The 14989-nt window shown below is 46.3% G+C and overlaps 1 protein-coding gene across 3 annotated transcripts in view; it reads right to left on the minus strand.

The window, feature by feature from the left end:
- Positions 1–1819: 1819 nt before the first annotated feature.
- Positions 1820–14989, minus strand: part of LOC119962833 (DEP domain-containing protein 1B-like) — a 62510-nt gene continuing 49340 nt past the window's right edge. For all 3 annotated transcript variants that reach the window (XM_038790983.1, XM_038790984.1, XM_038790981.1), the window contains 4 exons: positions 13863–14029; positions 9980–10156; positions 9603–9782; positions 1820–2938 (listed from right to left, as the gene is read on the minus strand). In XM_038790983.1, the coding sequence (XP_038646911.1) occupies positions 2777–2938; positions 9603–9782; positions 9980–10156; positions 13863–14029 (686 nt within the window). In that variant the 3' untranslated portion in view covers positions 1820–2776. The remainder of the gene's footprint in view (positions 2939–9602; positions 9783–9979; positions 10157–13862; positions 14030–14989) is intronic.

The raw sequence follows: 14989 nt of genomic DNA on the forward strand, positions 1-14989 counted from the left end.
TTTTGACTCAGTGCGTGGGACGCTCAGCTCAACTGAGGTCAAACCTTTATGGTCTGCTCAGTACATTGTGGCAGCCATGTTCTTTATTATTTACAAGGAGGGAAAGAAGAGATATTGGGCCAGAATATCTCTCACGGCTGTTCACTTACATTTGTATATACTTTCTATGGTATTTCCAGAGGACCTTACAGTTATTGGGGCCAAAAAACACAGCACCATGGACCTGTGAAAGGAATTGGAGATTTTAAAATCTCCTTAGCCAATCAGATTTAAGAATTGGTAATGAGAAGCATAGAGACTGATCCAGAAACTCTTAATTAAAATATTGAATTCTAGGGCGCATGTGGCACAATGGTTAGCACTGGGACTGCGGCGCTGAGGACCCGGGTTCGAAACCCGGGTCACAGTCCGTGTGGAGTTTGCAAGTTCTCCCCGTGTCTGCATGGGTTTCACCCCCCACAACCAAAGATATGCAGGTTAGGTGGATTGGCCACACTAAAACTGCCCCTTAATTGGAAAGAAAATTGGAAAAAAATTCAAAGACGACAATATTTTAAAATCCTCAATCGTTAGCAATAATTAAAATAGAAAGGAATGGGACTTCAAACTTGTATGATTTATTGTTCAGTGCCAGAGATTGTTAAAAGGGTACGTACACTGAAATAGACATGTCCCAACTATTTCTGGCAAGTTTAGTTCTCAACCCACGGCACATGCAGCAGCAACATGTCATTCAATGTATTCGAATGAGAAGCCAGACAGCAAACTGCCATTTTCGGAAACCTTTGCAGGAGTATTGCATCTCACAGCAACTTCCAGAGTTCCTAATTTAACTGAGCATGTGTGGTCATCAGAAGTTGCTGTCTGATTTTGATGTAAATAATGAAGGTATTACAATAGTTCCTTAGTATCCCTATATCAAGATAGAGACAAGACAGAACAACATAGTGACCTAGTGGCACAGCAACAATGGAGCATTAATTAACTGTATGTGGGTCTTTTCATACTGTAATTTCAATGCAAATTCTCAGTATCAGCCAAACTCTGAAGATTTAGTGGCTTTTCAAAGGAAAGAAAAGAATAGGAAAATAATTTTCGAAGTCTTGCACCCACAGTATAGCTCATTTTAGGTCTGTTCTCCACTTCCTCTCTGTCCTCTGCCTCCCTTGCAATTCCAATAAAGCTCAGTGCAAGCTTGAAGAACAAACAACCTATCAATTAGGTTACAGCTTTCTAGAATCAACATGGAGTTCAGAGCATAACCTCTGTCCCCATTTTGTCACATGACAGCTGTTGGTGACAAATCTGCTATTCCCATTTAGGGAATCCCTATTTCCCATTACACTTTGTTTCTTTAGTTGTCCCATTACCATAACTTTCACCTTGCACCATTATTCCTTTCTGTCATTTGAACTTTCTTAACTTCCACTGTATTAAAGACCTTGGGCGGGATTCTCTGATAGAGGATATTCCCCCATGCCGGCGTGGAAACATTTTACGCCCATTTTGCTGGGGGGCTGGCATGCCGGCAGCGTAGAGCACCTGGTTCTAGCTGCCAATATGCCCCGGAGAATTGCCGGGTCCATGGCTGTGCATGCGCACGGCAGTGGCCTGCAGCAGTCGAGCCGTGCAATATGGTGGAGGCCGCTCGTGGACCCAGCCCTGGTCGGCTGGCTCGTGCGCCCCGGACCACCCCCCACAGTGCCCCCAGCCCCGAATAATGTTCCCCCCTGCCCGCGGATCGGCCCTCCCCCAACTGTGGCGGTGCTGGACTGAGTCCGCAGCCGCCATGTCGAGTTCCCGACGGATGAGACCACACGCGACCGACAGTGTCGGGAACTCAGCCGGTCGAGGGCGGAGCATCGGGAGTGGGCCTCAGGCAATGTCTTGAGGTCGTGGATACGTGGCGCGGCGTACTCCTAGAGTACGCCACTTTAGAGGGGCGGAGCGTTGCAGAAGCAGTGCCGCCCCCAATTTGGTTGTAAACTTGGATTCTCCAGCCATTCGCCGAAGCGATTTTGGGATCGCCAACTGGAGAATCCAGCTCCTTCCCTTTTGTTCTTGGTTCTTCTCCCCCACTTTGTATCTCTGTACCTCCTTAAAAAACCCTAATAAACTCGTAGTTCTGATGAAAGTTATTGGCCTAATGCATTAATTTGCCTTTCTCCCCACAGTTGCTGAAGATTAACAGTGTTTTTTTTGTTGAAATTACAAGCCAACATTTTCATGTAAATTGTTCTGTTGTCAGGAAACAAATTGCCAGGTTCTTAAATTCAATTTCAGTTTGCTATTGTGGTATTTGAATTTATAACGTCGAGGCTCCGAATCTGGTCCCAGAAACAACTGTAACCTCAAAAGAGATACCTGTCATTTCCAACTGGGATTAAATCAGCATAACGATTAATACTGAAAGTGGGGCCCATAATGTGCCAACAGGGCCTACAGCTAGATGCATAATACTCTTAAAATTAATTTCTGCTCTGTCAAAGTTTGCCATTAACACTTAAATGGTTATTGATAAAAATCAAAACGGTTTATATACAATATCGAATGAATAAACATACAATATGACGTTTCTCCCAAATTTCTGACTCAGCTATTTATACTCATTAAGTAACACGGTTTAGAAAATTCTGCTAAAATGCCTGCATATTATACAAAGTAACAAACATTTTTAGCATTGAGGATCTCCAAAACCACAGATACAGAATTGGAAACAGAGGGCAGTAACTAAGAATGTCTCACTGTAACAGTAGCTTGCCACAGCTATAAAGTTTTACATCCGGAAACTCCGTGTTCTATGAAATGGCTGGAATGATTTCTTCATTGTGAAAAACATGAGCTGTGATTTGAGCTTTGACTTCTCAGGGAAGAGCACTGCCTCACTCTCAGTTGTTGGAAACCGATTATTGTAAACATCAGGATAGGATTTCTGAAACTGAAAGAGAGGGGAATGTTTTACAATAATAACCAGCTTGTACTAAACCAACATTACAATGCTTTAGAAATTAAATAAAAAATAATTTGTATTCAGAACACACAAGCAACTTGTAGTTCTCCTCCATTAGAAACATGAGACAATAAATTGCCTTAGCGATACCCTCCAAACCCCATGACTATAAGATATAGTTCTCACAACAGAAGAACCAGTAGCATTCCAATGAGTGAGAGCACTACTGAGTTCATGGGTGTTGTGAAATTTCTCAACTTCCTATTCTGGGTATTACAGCGAACAGATACACAGTTATCATCTAGGGTCTGGCGTTTACACCAATTGGATTCCAAATAGTGAGACAATGGTCTTTGATGTTCTTCACGTACAGCTGCAGAGACCAGTTTAATAGGGTATGATTTGTGCTTTTGCTGTCAAGATGGTGGTAAATTTGCATTCACATTTTGTAGATTATGCTGCTCTCTTTTGGGTCACTCCTCATACCTGCTGACCACCCAGCAAGCGCTCAGACTCATGCTGGACTTGAGTGTATCTTCTGTGGGAAACAGCAAGCACTAAACAAGGTCTCCTTGGGCCTGAAACAACTCCAAGACAATACAACTGGCTATGTAAGTGGCTAAATAGCTAGCTTTTAAAGCAGACCCGGACAGGCCAGAAGCGCGGGTTCAATTCCCGTACCAGTCTTCCCGAACAGGTGCCGGAATGTGACGACTAGGGGCTTTTCACAGTAACTTCATTTGAAGCCTACTTGTGACAATAAGCGATTTTAATTTCAAATTTCATTTTAAGTAAATTCCTAGCCAAGTCAAATCTCGATTGTGAGCAAATGAAGCAGTGAGTTTGGCACCTGGAAGAGTACACAGCCTACTGGGATCATGGATTCTTATGCTCCAGGTAATCTTGCAAGCAAATGCCATAATAGGTGCAGTGCTCAGCTTATAAAATTTTGAATGGTAAGTTGTGTGATTTTAGGAGGTTAAACTCCAACAGCATTCTTGCACATAACTGGAGATCTCCAGCTCCCGGGACTTGGGAATGTTTGAATGCTTCCCTATGCATTCATAAGTCTAGATAATTTTGTAACTGGATTTCAGACTCTTAAAGGTGATATCACTTTCAAGTTGTTTTAGACAACAAGCTAATTCCCCATCAAATGAAATTATTAGGCTGAACAGTTCAGTGCTAAGTGAACCATGCTGTGAAGCAACAGTGCTAACCACTGTGTTACCATGCCACCCATGGGCAAGGTGCAATACAAGGAACAGAGTATGTAAACGTCTACTGAAAAATAAACAACTGCGGCAATGCAGATTCCGCAGCTTTATATAGCAGGGAGATGGCAGCCAAATTTAGAATTTAGAACAGTACAGCACAGAACAGGCCCTTCGGCCCTCGATGTTGTGCCGAGCAATGATCACCCTACTCAAGTCAACGTATCCACACTATACCAGTAACCCAACAACCCCCCCCCCCATTAACCTTATTTTTTTTTAGGACACTAAGGGCAATTTAGCATAGCCAATCCACCTAACCCGCACATCTTTGGACTGTGGGAGGAAACCGGAGCACCCGGAGGAAACCCACGCACACACGGGGAGGACGTGCAGACTCCGCACAGACAGTGACCCAGCCGGGAATCGAACCTGGGACCCTGGAGCTGTGAAGCATTTATGCTAACCACCATGCTACCGTGCTGCCCCATGTAGAAAACAGACTATTTGCAATATCATATTTGTGTATGCTAGACATATAGGGTGGGATTCTCCATCCAGCGACTCCGGAATTGGGAAATGCGATTGGGCGGAGAATCGCGCGCGAGCTGAAAATCGTGGCCGGCGCCGTGTGCCCGCTGGAATGCCATGTTCCAGTGTCTCGACAGTGGCACAGAGCATTCTACACCATACATACAGTAAATGCCACTGGCATATCATTAACGAGCCGAAGTGATGAGTTGGTGATGTGGAGTTTTCCAGGGCTCCTGTGAAACTCCACCTCCGCCAGGGGGAATTAACGACGGCTTGTGGTAAAAAATCAAGAAGGGGGGGTTGGCCCGGTGGCTCAGTGGTTAGTACTGCTGACTCGTGGTGCAGAGGACCCTGGTTCGATACTGGCTCCGGGTCACTGTCTGCATGGAGTTTGCACATTCTTCCCGTATTTGCATTGGGTTTCACCTCCCACAACAATGTGCAGGGTACGTGGTTTGACCACGTTAAATTGCCCCTTAATTGGAAAAACAGATTTGGATACTCTAAATGTATTTTTTTAAAAATCTGGAATGGGCGCTGTGGCTGCTGAGGGAGGGGCGTGGCCATGGGCTGCCGGTCCTGCTGCTGGCAGGTCTGGCTGGTGGGAGAGGGGGGGGGGGGGGGGCGCGCATTGGGGTGACCTCTGGGACCGTATGTGTCAAGACACATACCGCCATTGCCGCAGCCTGCAAGGCAACCATGTCGCTCCGCACCCCATTGACTGCCCACCATGGCCTTTGGTTGCACAGACTGGCACCAGCGATACCCACATCCCTCCAACATCCCACCCACAACAGGACGCCACCCACCAACAGGGCAGTATGCGGCCTACACAAGGGCAATGCCCAAGGTCCCACGGTAACGCAAAAAGGAGGGCACCGGATGTAGGCCTGAGAGAATACAGCTGGCATGGTTAGCGCCAGCCTACAGTACCCCTGCCAGCAGGAGTGGGTGCCGGGACCAGGCACTGATGGAGCCAGAGGTGCGGAGGGTAGAGTGCTAGGAAGAACGGCTGAAGAAAGGAGACCAGAGCCACCGTATAGCCCATTGGACCTGGTTGGGCACAGGGGTACGCACCATGGTAACATGTTTGCCTTTCACCCCCTGCAGAAAACGGACTTCATAATCCAACCAGGAATGTGGCCTTCATCCTGGCCGCTACAGCCCAGGGGATGCACTGAGGCTGTACAAGCATGAGCTGCTCACAGGAGCCAGGTAGTGAGGATGGAGAGCCTGCTGCCCAATAGGCCAAGGAAGTGGGAAAGAGGGGCCGCATCAGGCCTAGTGCGTACTGGCAGCGATGGTCATTCGAGGACCTGCCAAAGACCCCAGTTGAGCAGCGTGACAGTGCAACATATCTGCCGAATCATGGCACACCTGAAACCATGGGGGTATGGGGGAAGCCACCCGCTCCTGCTGGCCGTCAAGGTGACGGGCGCCCTCAACGCTTATGCCACGGGGTCCTTCCAGGTACTGAGTGAGGACCTGTCCGAAACCTCACAGACCTCTGTGCACAGGTATATCCGCACTATAACAGAGGCCCTATATGCCCTTTTGGCACAATATATCAAATTAAATGTGGACCGAGCCCACCAGGATGCCTGGACAGGAGGGTTTGCCGCATTTGCCGGGATGCTGGGAGTGATCAACAAATGCATGCTTCCCCATGAGCACCAGCTAATGATGGCCGGGTCTTCACAAACCCAATGAACATACAGCTGGTGTGTGACCATGAGCTGCACATCATGCACGTCTGCGTCCGATACCCAGGGATTGTGCACGAGCTCTTCATCCTGGCACACTCGATGGTTAGTGTTATTGTCACATGAACTGAGGTACAGTGAAAAGTATTGTACAGTCCATACGTGAAAAACATAGGACATATGATGAATAAATACATAATGTAAATACGTACATAGGGTCAAGCAGATGGAGCGTAGTACTATACAGTAGAGAAGATGCATGGAGAGATCAGTTCAGTCCATAAGAGGGTCATTCAGGAGTCTGGTAACAGCGGGGAAGAAGCTGTTTTTGAATCTGTTAGTGCGTATTCTCAGACTTTTGTATCTCCTACCCGATGGGAGAGGCTGGAAGAGAGAATAACCTGGGTGGGAGGGGTCTTTAATTATGTTGCCCGCTTTCCCAAGATGTAAACATGAATGGATGGGCTATGTTCATGACTCTGTAGTTTCTTACAGTCTTGGGCCGAGCAGTTGCCATACCAGGCTGTGATGCAGTCAGATAGGATGCTTTATATGGTGCATCTGTAAAAATTGCATCCAAGAGTCAATGTGGGCCAACTTTCCTTAGTTTCCTGAGGAAGTATAGGCGTTGTTGTGCTTTCTTGGTCGTAGCATCGACATGGGTGGACCAAGACAGATAGTTGGGGATGTGTACACCTAGGGCTTTGAAGTTGTCGACCATCTCCACCTCGGCACCATTGATGCAGGCAGAGGCATGCAGGAGACTTCACATCCTGAAGTCAATGACCAGCTCCTTAGTTTTGTCGATATTGAGCGAGAAATTGTTGTCGCTGCACCATGCTACGAGGTTCCCTTCTGTAGTCTGACTCATCGTTGTTTGAGATCCGGCACACGACGGTTGTGTCATCAGCAAACTTGTAGATGGAGTTGGAGACAAATGTTGCTACACAGTCGTGTGTGTGTATAGGGTGTGTAGTAGGGGGTTAAGTACGCAGTCTTGTGGGGCCCCGGTATTGAGGACTAACGTGGAGGAAGTATTGTTGTTTTAAGGTTCCCGACACCTTCGAGGCACACCCCTGGCTGAGCGCATGGTTCATGTGCGACAGGAGTTATCCGATGTGGTCGTGGCTCATGACACCTATCCAGAGACCACAGACCGACATGGAGACCGCTGCAACCATGCTCATGCCACAACCAGGGGTATGATCAAGCGGTGATTCAGCATCCTGAGATGTGGTTCAGGTGCCTGGACCGCTCTGGAGGGCCCCTCCAGTATAGCACCAGGAGTCTCCCACATCATGGTGGCCTGCTTCCCACATGACATAGTACAGCAGAAAACTGACATGCTGGAGAAGGAGGATGAACGCCAACCTTGTCGTTAAGGGGCAAGAACATGATCAATTCCAATGAAAAACCATGCCATCTCACTAGCAAACGCAGGTTGGTTTGTGAACGGGAGTGAGCTGGGGGGAGGCGCCACTGCCGTTGGAACCTGTGCGAATCATAGAATTTACAGTGCAGAAGGAGGCCATTCGGCCCATTGAGTCTGCACCGGCCCTTGGAAAGAGCACCCTACCTAAACCCACACCTCCGCACTATCCCCGTAACCCAGTAACCCCATATAAGTTTTTTGTTTGGACACTAAGGGCAATTTAGCATGGCTAATCCACCTAACCTGCACATCTTTGGACTGTGGGAGGAAACCGGAGCACCTGGAGAAAACCCACGCAGACACGGGGAGAACGTGCAGACTCCGCACAGTGGTAGGTGGGCCAGTGAAGCAAGCAAGAGTCTTCTCACATTTGCAGAGCTTGAGGGCAGATGTGGTGTTGTTGCAGGAGACACATCTGTGGGCAGAGGACCAGATGCGGCTTCAGAAGGGTTAGATGAGTCAGGAGTTCCACTCGGGCTTTGACAGCAGGGCCGGGGATAGTGATACTGGTGGGCGAGTGAGGCTTCAGATGGAGAACTTGGTGGCTGACCAGGAGGGTAGGTACTTTATAGTAACGGGGTTTTTGGAGGAGAGGCTGGTGGCGTTGGTTAGTATGTATGCTCTGAATTGGGATGATGTGGGATTCATGAAAAGGATGGTGACTGAAATGACAAATTTGGATACGCATTACTTAATTCTGAGGGGAGTATTTGAATACAGTGCCGAATATGAAGGTGGATAGGTCTGAGCCATGCATACTGACCGCTCAATTGGAGAGGAGAGAGGGGCGGTGGGGGTGCCAAGGTATTGGCTGCGTTTATGAAGATGGGGGGAGTGGATCTTTGGAGGTTTTATAGGAAGATGTCGGAGGGGGATAGGGTGTCGTTGATGGGGATCAAGGCCAAGTGGGAGGAGCTGGGAATAGCATGTGGGAGGGTTGGTTGTGGTGTGGACTGCTGCGAATGGTGAGGCTGGAGCTGATAGTGGGTTGTGCATTAGGCATAACTGATGAGCCGAGGATGAGCCAGTTGTTTTAGGGAGTGGAGGACATATGTGAACGGTGTGGGACAGGTCCAGCCAACCATGTACACATATTCTGGCCCTGCCCGAAGTTCGAGAGATTTTGGAGGTCATTTTTTACACCATGTCGGCAATCCTGCACGTGGATTTGGAGCAGAATCTCCTGGGGGCCATATTTGGGGTGTCGGACTTGCCAGAGCTGCAGACAGGAGCGGGGGCAGATGTTTTAGCCTTCACCGCACTGATTGCTTATACCGGGTCCTGTTGGGGTGGAGGTCAGCTTCCCCAACTTGTGCCTCAGTGTGGCTGGGGGATTTGATGGAGTTCCTGTATTTGGAGACGGTCAACTTCGCTTTGAGAGGGCAGCACAATGGCACAGTGGTTAGCACTGCTGTCTCACGGTGCCAAGGGCCCAGGTTCGATCCCAGTCCCTGGTCACTCTCCGTGTGTTAGCGTGGGTCTCACCCCACAACCCAAAAGATGTGCCGGGTAGGCGGATTGGCCACACTAGATTGACCTTTAATTGAGAAAAATAAAGAAAAGTTTGTTTTGAGGTGTGTGTGTGAGGGGTTTCACAAGAGATGGGGTTTGTTTGTACTTTAAAGAGTTGGGGTACGTCTATATTTTAAAGAATTGGTCACCGTCAGCCGCTTGGGGGGCGGGGGGGATGTCTTTGTTTTTCGGTTTGGTTGGGTTGTATATTTAAAATGTTAAAAATCGAATAAAAATATGTTTAAAAAGTGCTTAACCTGCTTCAATTTCTTCTTCTTCTCTTTAACAGACATGCTTTTATTCATTATTATTTCTTCCAGCAGGGCTGCAACTGGAGCTTGAGAATGTCTCTGTTCTTTAAACTCTTCAGTACCAATCTGATGACGAGAAGTGAAGGAAGCTAGTGTAGCATCAGCATCAGCACCTGCATATTTTATCTAGAAAAAGACAACTAAGTTTGAGAATCATGTTTGATGAATGTTTAATCTTTGACGCTGTAAGTACAAGTTTCCAAGATAATTAAAAGTTTCTGCAGGAGGTCAGTTTTCAGATTGTTTTCCAATAGTATTATTCCTGTCAAATTAAATTGCTGCTGCTTCACACTTAGTCTTAAAACAAAGACTGTTTAAAGTACCTGAACTCTTCGGAGGTGGGCTAAATGTTCCTCCACTCCACTTTGCAGATGGTCAGGAGCTCTCAAAATATCTTGGTAATGGTCCATCATGAAACTGACAAGTCTAGTAGCTAGCAATTCATCAAGGTCAACTTCATCCTCTGAACACAGGATACAGCGAGAGAAGGTTTGAATCATCTTCAAATCCAAAAGAAAATGAGATTTTAAAGTACAGATTAGAGATCAAAAACCCAATTCCCTAGATTGTAATCTGATAGGTTGAAAGTTCTTTAAGAGAAAATTTGTGGAGCAATGGGTTTCAATATATATGTCATCAGATACTGGAAGGGTTTTCTTTTTTATATAAATTTAGAGTATCCAATTCTTTTTTCCAATTACGGGTCAATTTAGCGTAGCCAATCAACCTACCCTGCACATCATTGGGTTGTGGGGGGCGAGGTCCACACAGACATGGGGAGTACATGTGAACTCCACATGGATAGTGACCCGGGGGCGGGATCAAACCCGGATCCTCAGCGCCGTGTGGCAGCAGTGCTAACCACTGCTCCATCGAGCAGCCCCCTACTAGGACTAAGTAAAGAAAGGGCAAGTCTGGCAAGGCCAACTACTGTCTCTTTAGCATACTAAACAAAGAAAAATAATAAAACCTATTCAAAAAGAGTTGGCTAGTGGAGCACACAGATCAATAAGAAACAGCCAGTGTGGATTCAAACGGTGAAGATTTCTAGTTGGCTAACTTCATGGCTTATTTGTAACACCTTCAAAAGAAATAAATTAAAGCAATGGTTAAAATAAAAAAATGGAATTCTCTTTGTAGCCATAAGTCTCTTAGAATCATAGAATCCCTACAGTGCAGTAGGAGCCCATTCAGCTCATAGAGTCTGCACTGACCCTTCGAATGAACACTCTAACCCATGCCCACTCTCCCCTATCCCAGTAACCCCATACCCTAACTTGCACATCCTTGGGCCAAGAAGAAATTTATCATGGCCAACATATCTAACCTGCGCATCTTCGGACTTTGGGAGGAAACCAGAGCACCTGGAGGAAAGCCGCACAGGCACAGGGACAGCGTGCAAACTCCATAAGGTTATCCAAGTGCAGAATTGAACCCTGGTCTCTGGAACTGTGAGACAGCAGTGTCAACCACTGTGCCGCTGTGCTTTTGTCTTTAAGAGTGGAATCACAGAATTACCCTGACAGTTAGTTTCCAGGTAAGAGTTATAGGGTGAGATTTTGCCAAAGCGCTTGAGGTCCCATCATTGGGGTCATTTTCAGGGGATTAGCATGATCAGGTGGGATGCAAAACTCTCTCATGCCATTGTCAGAGAGAGGGTCAATTAAGTGCAGGTAGGCAGAGAATGTGGCCATTAAGGTCCAGTAGCCTATCCACCTTAAAGTTTGCTAATTTTTCCAAAACAAAATTTAATTTCTACAATTATCTCTAATCATTCCCTAATTCCCACGGTGCTTCACAGGAAGGTCAAACAAAATTTGACACTGAGCCATGTTAGGAATTGTTTGAACAGATGGCCAAAAGCTTTGTCAAAGAGGGAGGTTTGAAGGAGTATCTTTAGAGAATGGAGGAGAGGTTCAGCAAAGGGAAGTTCAGACCTTAGATCCTAGGCAGCTGAAGGCAAAGGAGCCAAATGAAGTAGCAATAAGAATGTATGTGCACTGGTGCATTCTCTCAAGACTACATTTAGTAGTACAGATCATGAATATTGCTGAAAAAATTTTGTTGAAGCTTTCGTCTTGCACTGATTGGGACAGATTTCCAAGAATTCCAACTGAGAAGGGAACAATTTATACTGCATGAGAAGAGAGTACTGATTGATTGGCAAACATACTCTGATAGAAGCTTTGCCATGGAGAATGCACCAGGGAACATTTACAAACGCTGGCCGGGATTCTCCGAGCCTCGTGCTGCAATCGTGCTCTGGCGACTGGAGAATCACCGCCAGTCGCGCACACGCGGTCAACGTGGCGTCGGTCGGAGGCCGTTGAAAGAGGGCCGAGCTGCGATTCTCCGTGGACAACCGGCTGAGTTCCCATGGGCATGGTTCACGTACGGTTCCATCCGGCGGGAGCTCGGAGTCGCGGCTGCGGTGGCCGTCCTGGTTGGGGGGGGGGGGGGGGGGGGGGGGGGGGGGGTGGATCCGTCACCGGAGGGGGGGGGGGGTGCCTCCACGACGGCCAGGCCCGCGATTGGGGGCCACCGATCGGCGGATGCGTGCTTTCTTGGGGGGGCCCTACTTCGTCGCCGCCGACCCGTTGTGTGGGTGCGCCATGTCGCGCTGGGCTAGCACCGCAGGTGGCCGCTGCGCGCATGCGCGGAACCGGAAGTGCAGGGCCGCGTATCGGCAGCCGGAGTTGCGTAGAGCACACTGGGGCCCTGCTAGCCCCCTTAAAAACGTTTTTTAGAAAAAAGTCTGGAGAGATTCGCACCCGTTTTCCCGAGGGCGTAGGGACATAGCCCCATTATTGGAGAATCCCACCCCCTATTCTTTACAGTCATTAGGATTATGTCCGTGTTTTTCACCTTTTTCAACTAAATAAAAGCTTAGGGTTAGACATTCCCTATGACAATGTTTTGACCAATTAGATTCAACCTGCCTGGTTTGAATTTAACCAAACGTTTGGCAGTTAACTGTTCCCTGGTGCACTCAGTGGCAACGCCTGTACCAATCATAGAACATAGAACAGTACAGCACAGAACAGGCCCTTTGGCCCTCAATGTTGTGCCGAGCAATGATCACCCTACTCAAACCCACAAATCCACCCTATACCTGTAACCCAACAACCCCCCCCCCCTTAACCTTACTTTTTAGGACACGACGGGCAATTTAGCACGGCCAATCCACCTAACCCGCACATCTTTGGACTGTGGGAGGAAACCGGAGCACCCGGAGGAAACCCACGCACACACGGGGAGGACGTGCAGACTCCGCACAGACAGTGACCCAGCCGGGAATCGAACCTGGGACCCTGGAGCTGTGAAGCATTTATGCTAACCACCATGCTACCGTGCTGCCCCTATATTATAGTCCACTTGCCAACCCATCGGCACTCTCTTGTAGTATAAATTGTTCTTCGCGTTACTACTGATATTCTTGCGAAGCTATCCTGATGTGTGCAAGACGAAAAGCTTTTTACACCTACATTCTTATCTTGTATCAGGTATGGGCTATAATTATCTATAGTGCAGATGATCCTAGAAAGGAAAAACATGAAGTATACGAAGCATGAAAAATGAGCTCTTCCAAGACAAAATTTCATACAAATAACAAAGCAACTCAGCAAAGTGTCCTCCAATGGCCAACAAATTAATAGACTGCCAACTTCATATATGAGCATGAGCAGGGATCAATTTGCATAATTATCCAATTAACTGCTAGCCAGCCAACTGTGGTACCATTGTGCTATAGATTACATTTACAACTGATTTATTTCAGCCGTACTCTTACATGAAATTGGTTATGTGTTTTTAAATTTTAACCATACCCCTTTATAGATTAGGAATGCATATAGTTTCTCACCTATCCAAAAGGCAAGCATCTAACACCTGGATCACATTGGCAAATGGAAATAGAGGAAAAGTGAACAGGAAGTTTGTTTCACTGCCTTGGGAGTGGATCTTAGAAATATAACAAATTATGCCTAATTCCATGCAAATAGCTTATTTTAAATAGTTACTTATTTATTGAACTTTGTCTGAAAGTGTTTGCCACAAAAGACATTCATCAATAATGTACTAACGAGAACATACAGAAGTTAAAAAACAAACTACATTAATCAAGCTGAAAGTTATGACTATTTTGGATCAGTTTATTATTTTTGGAATCACAAAGTAGTTTTATGAATTGAGTCAACTCAAACTCACCAACATTCTGTTTGCAATAGCATCATGAAGCGGTGGCATTTTGGCATTATGAGCAATTCGAGTCACCATTCGTATGAGGAGCTGCAGCTTTCTTCGGTTTTCCGGGGGCAAAAGAAGACAACAAACCTGAAGTGCTCCAATACCATCTTGCGTTTGTTGCAAAAGACCTAGCTTTCAAAAAAAACAGAGTTAAACCAATAGCAACTGGGGCTACACCTTATTGCAGTTAAGTAAATGGAATCTGGAAAAAAAAAAGTTACGGAAAATGTAAACGGAATTTATTGTTTGAGCCTTATTTTCCTGGTTTTACTTTATGCTAACAAGTATTCCACTGAGCTTTAGCTCCTTAGTTATATTCCTTATTTCTTACCGTCACTAAATATAACAAATCTAATCTACTCTAAACTTCAATCTGGGAAAATAACTCACTCATCACCAACCCAGAAATCTTCATTGCATTGATTGACTTATTTACTGAATTAGACATATTCCAAATGTCTCCATTTCCTGGTTTACCATGTTAGAAGAGAATTCCCATTTGTTTTGAGCAAGAACATCTCTTCACTATACCACCATGTACTGACATGGTGGGGTTTTCTAATGAGCAATGCCAACATGTGGACACCAACGATTTACTGGTTCATCATTAAATTGTTTAATATTTTGAAAGCTATTGGCATTGGCTCACCTTAACAGAATGCTTATTTTCCTTAGAAACAAATTTAGCTTTTTGGTGTTAACGTTAGCAGAATAGGGACACAGTATAACATAGAAAAGCAATCAGGTCAGAGGGAACACAGCGGTAGTAAGTTTCAGGAGAGTAAGACAAGGCTGAATGGCTTCTACTTTAATGCCAGGAGTATTACAGGTAAAACAGACAAGTTAAGGGCCAGGGTTGACACATAGAATTATGATACAGTAGCCATCACTGAGACTTGGTTGAGCGAGGGACAGGATTGGCAGCTTAGCATCCCGGGATACTGAATCTTCAGGAGGCGCAGGGTAGGGGACAAAAGAGGGGGAGGCATCGCACTATTAGTTAAGGAGTCAATTACTGCAGATGATATATTGGGGGTGGCTTTAAATTAAGTTTTGTGGGTAGAGCTTAGGAGTGAAAAAGGGACAGC

Source organism: Scyliorhinus canicula, chromosome 3, assembly GCF_902713615.1.
Source record: "Scyliorhinus canicula chromosome 3, sScyCan1.1, whole genome shotgun sequence".
In the NCBI taxonomy this organism is placed as follows: Eukaryota; Metazoa; Chordata; class Chondrichthyes; order Carcharhiniformes; family Scyliorhinidae; genus Scyliorhinus; species Scyliorhinus canicula.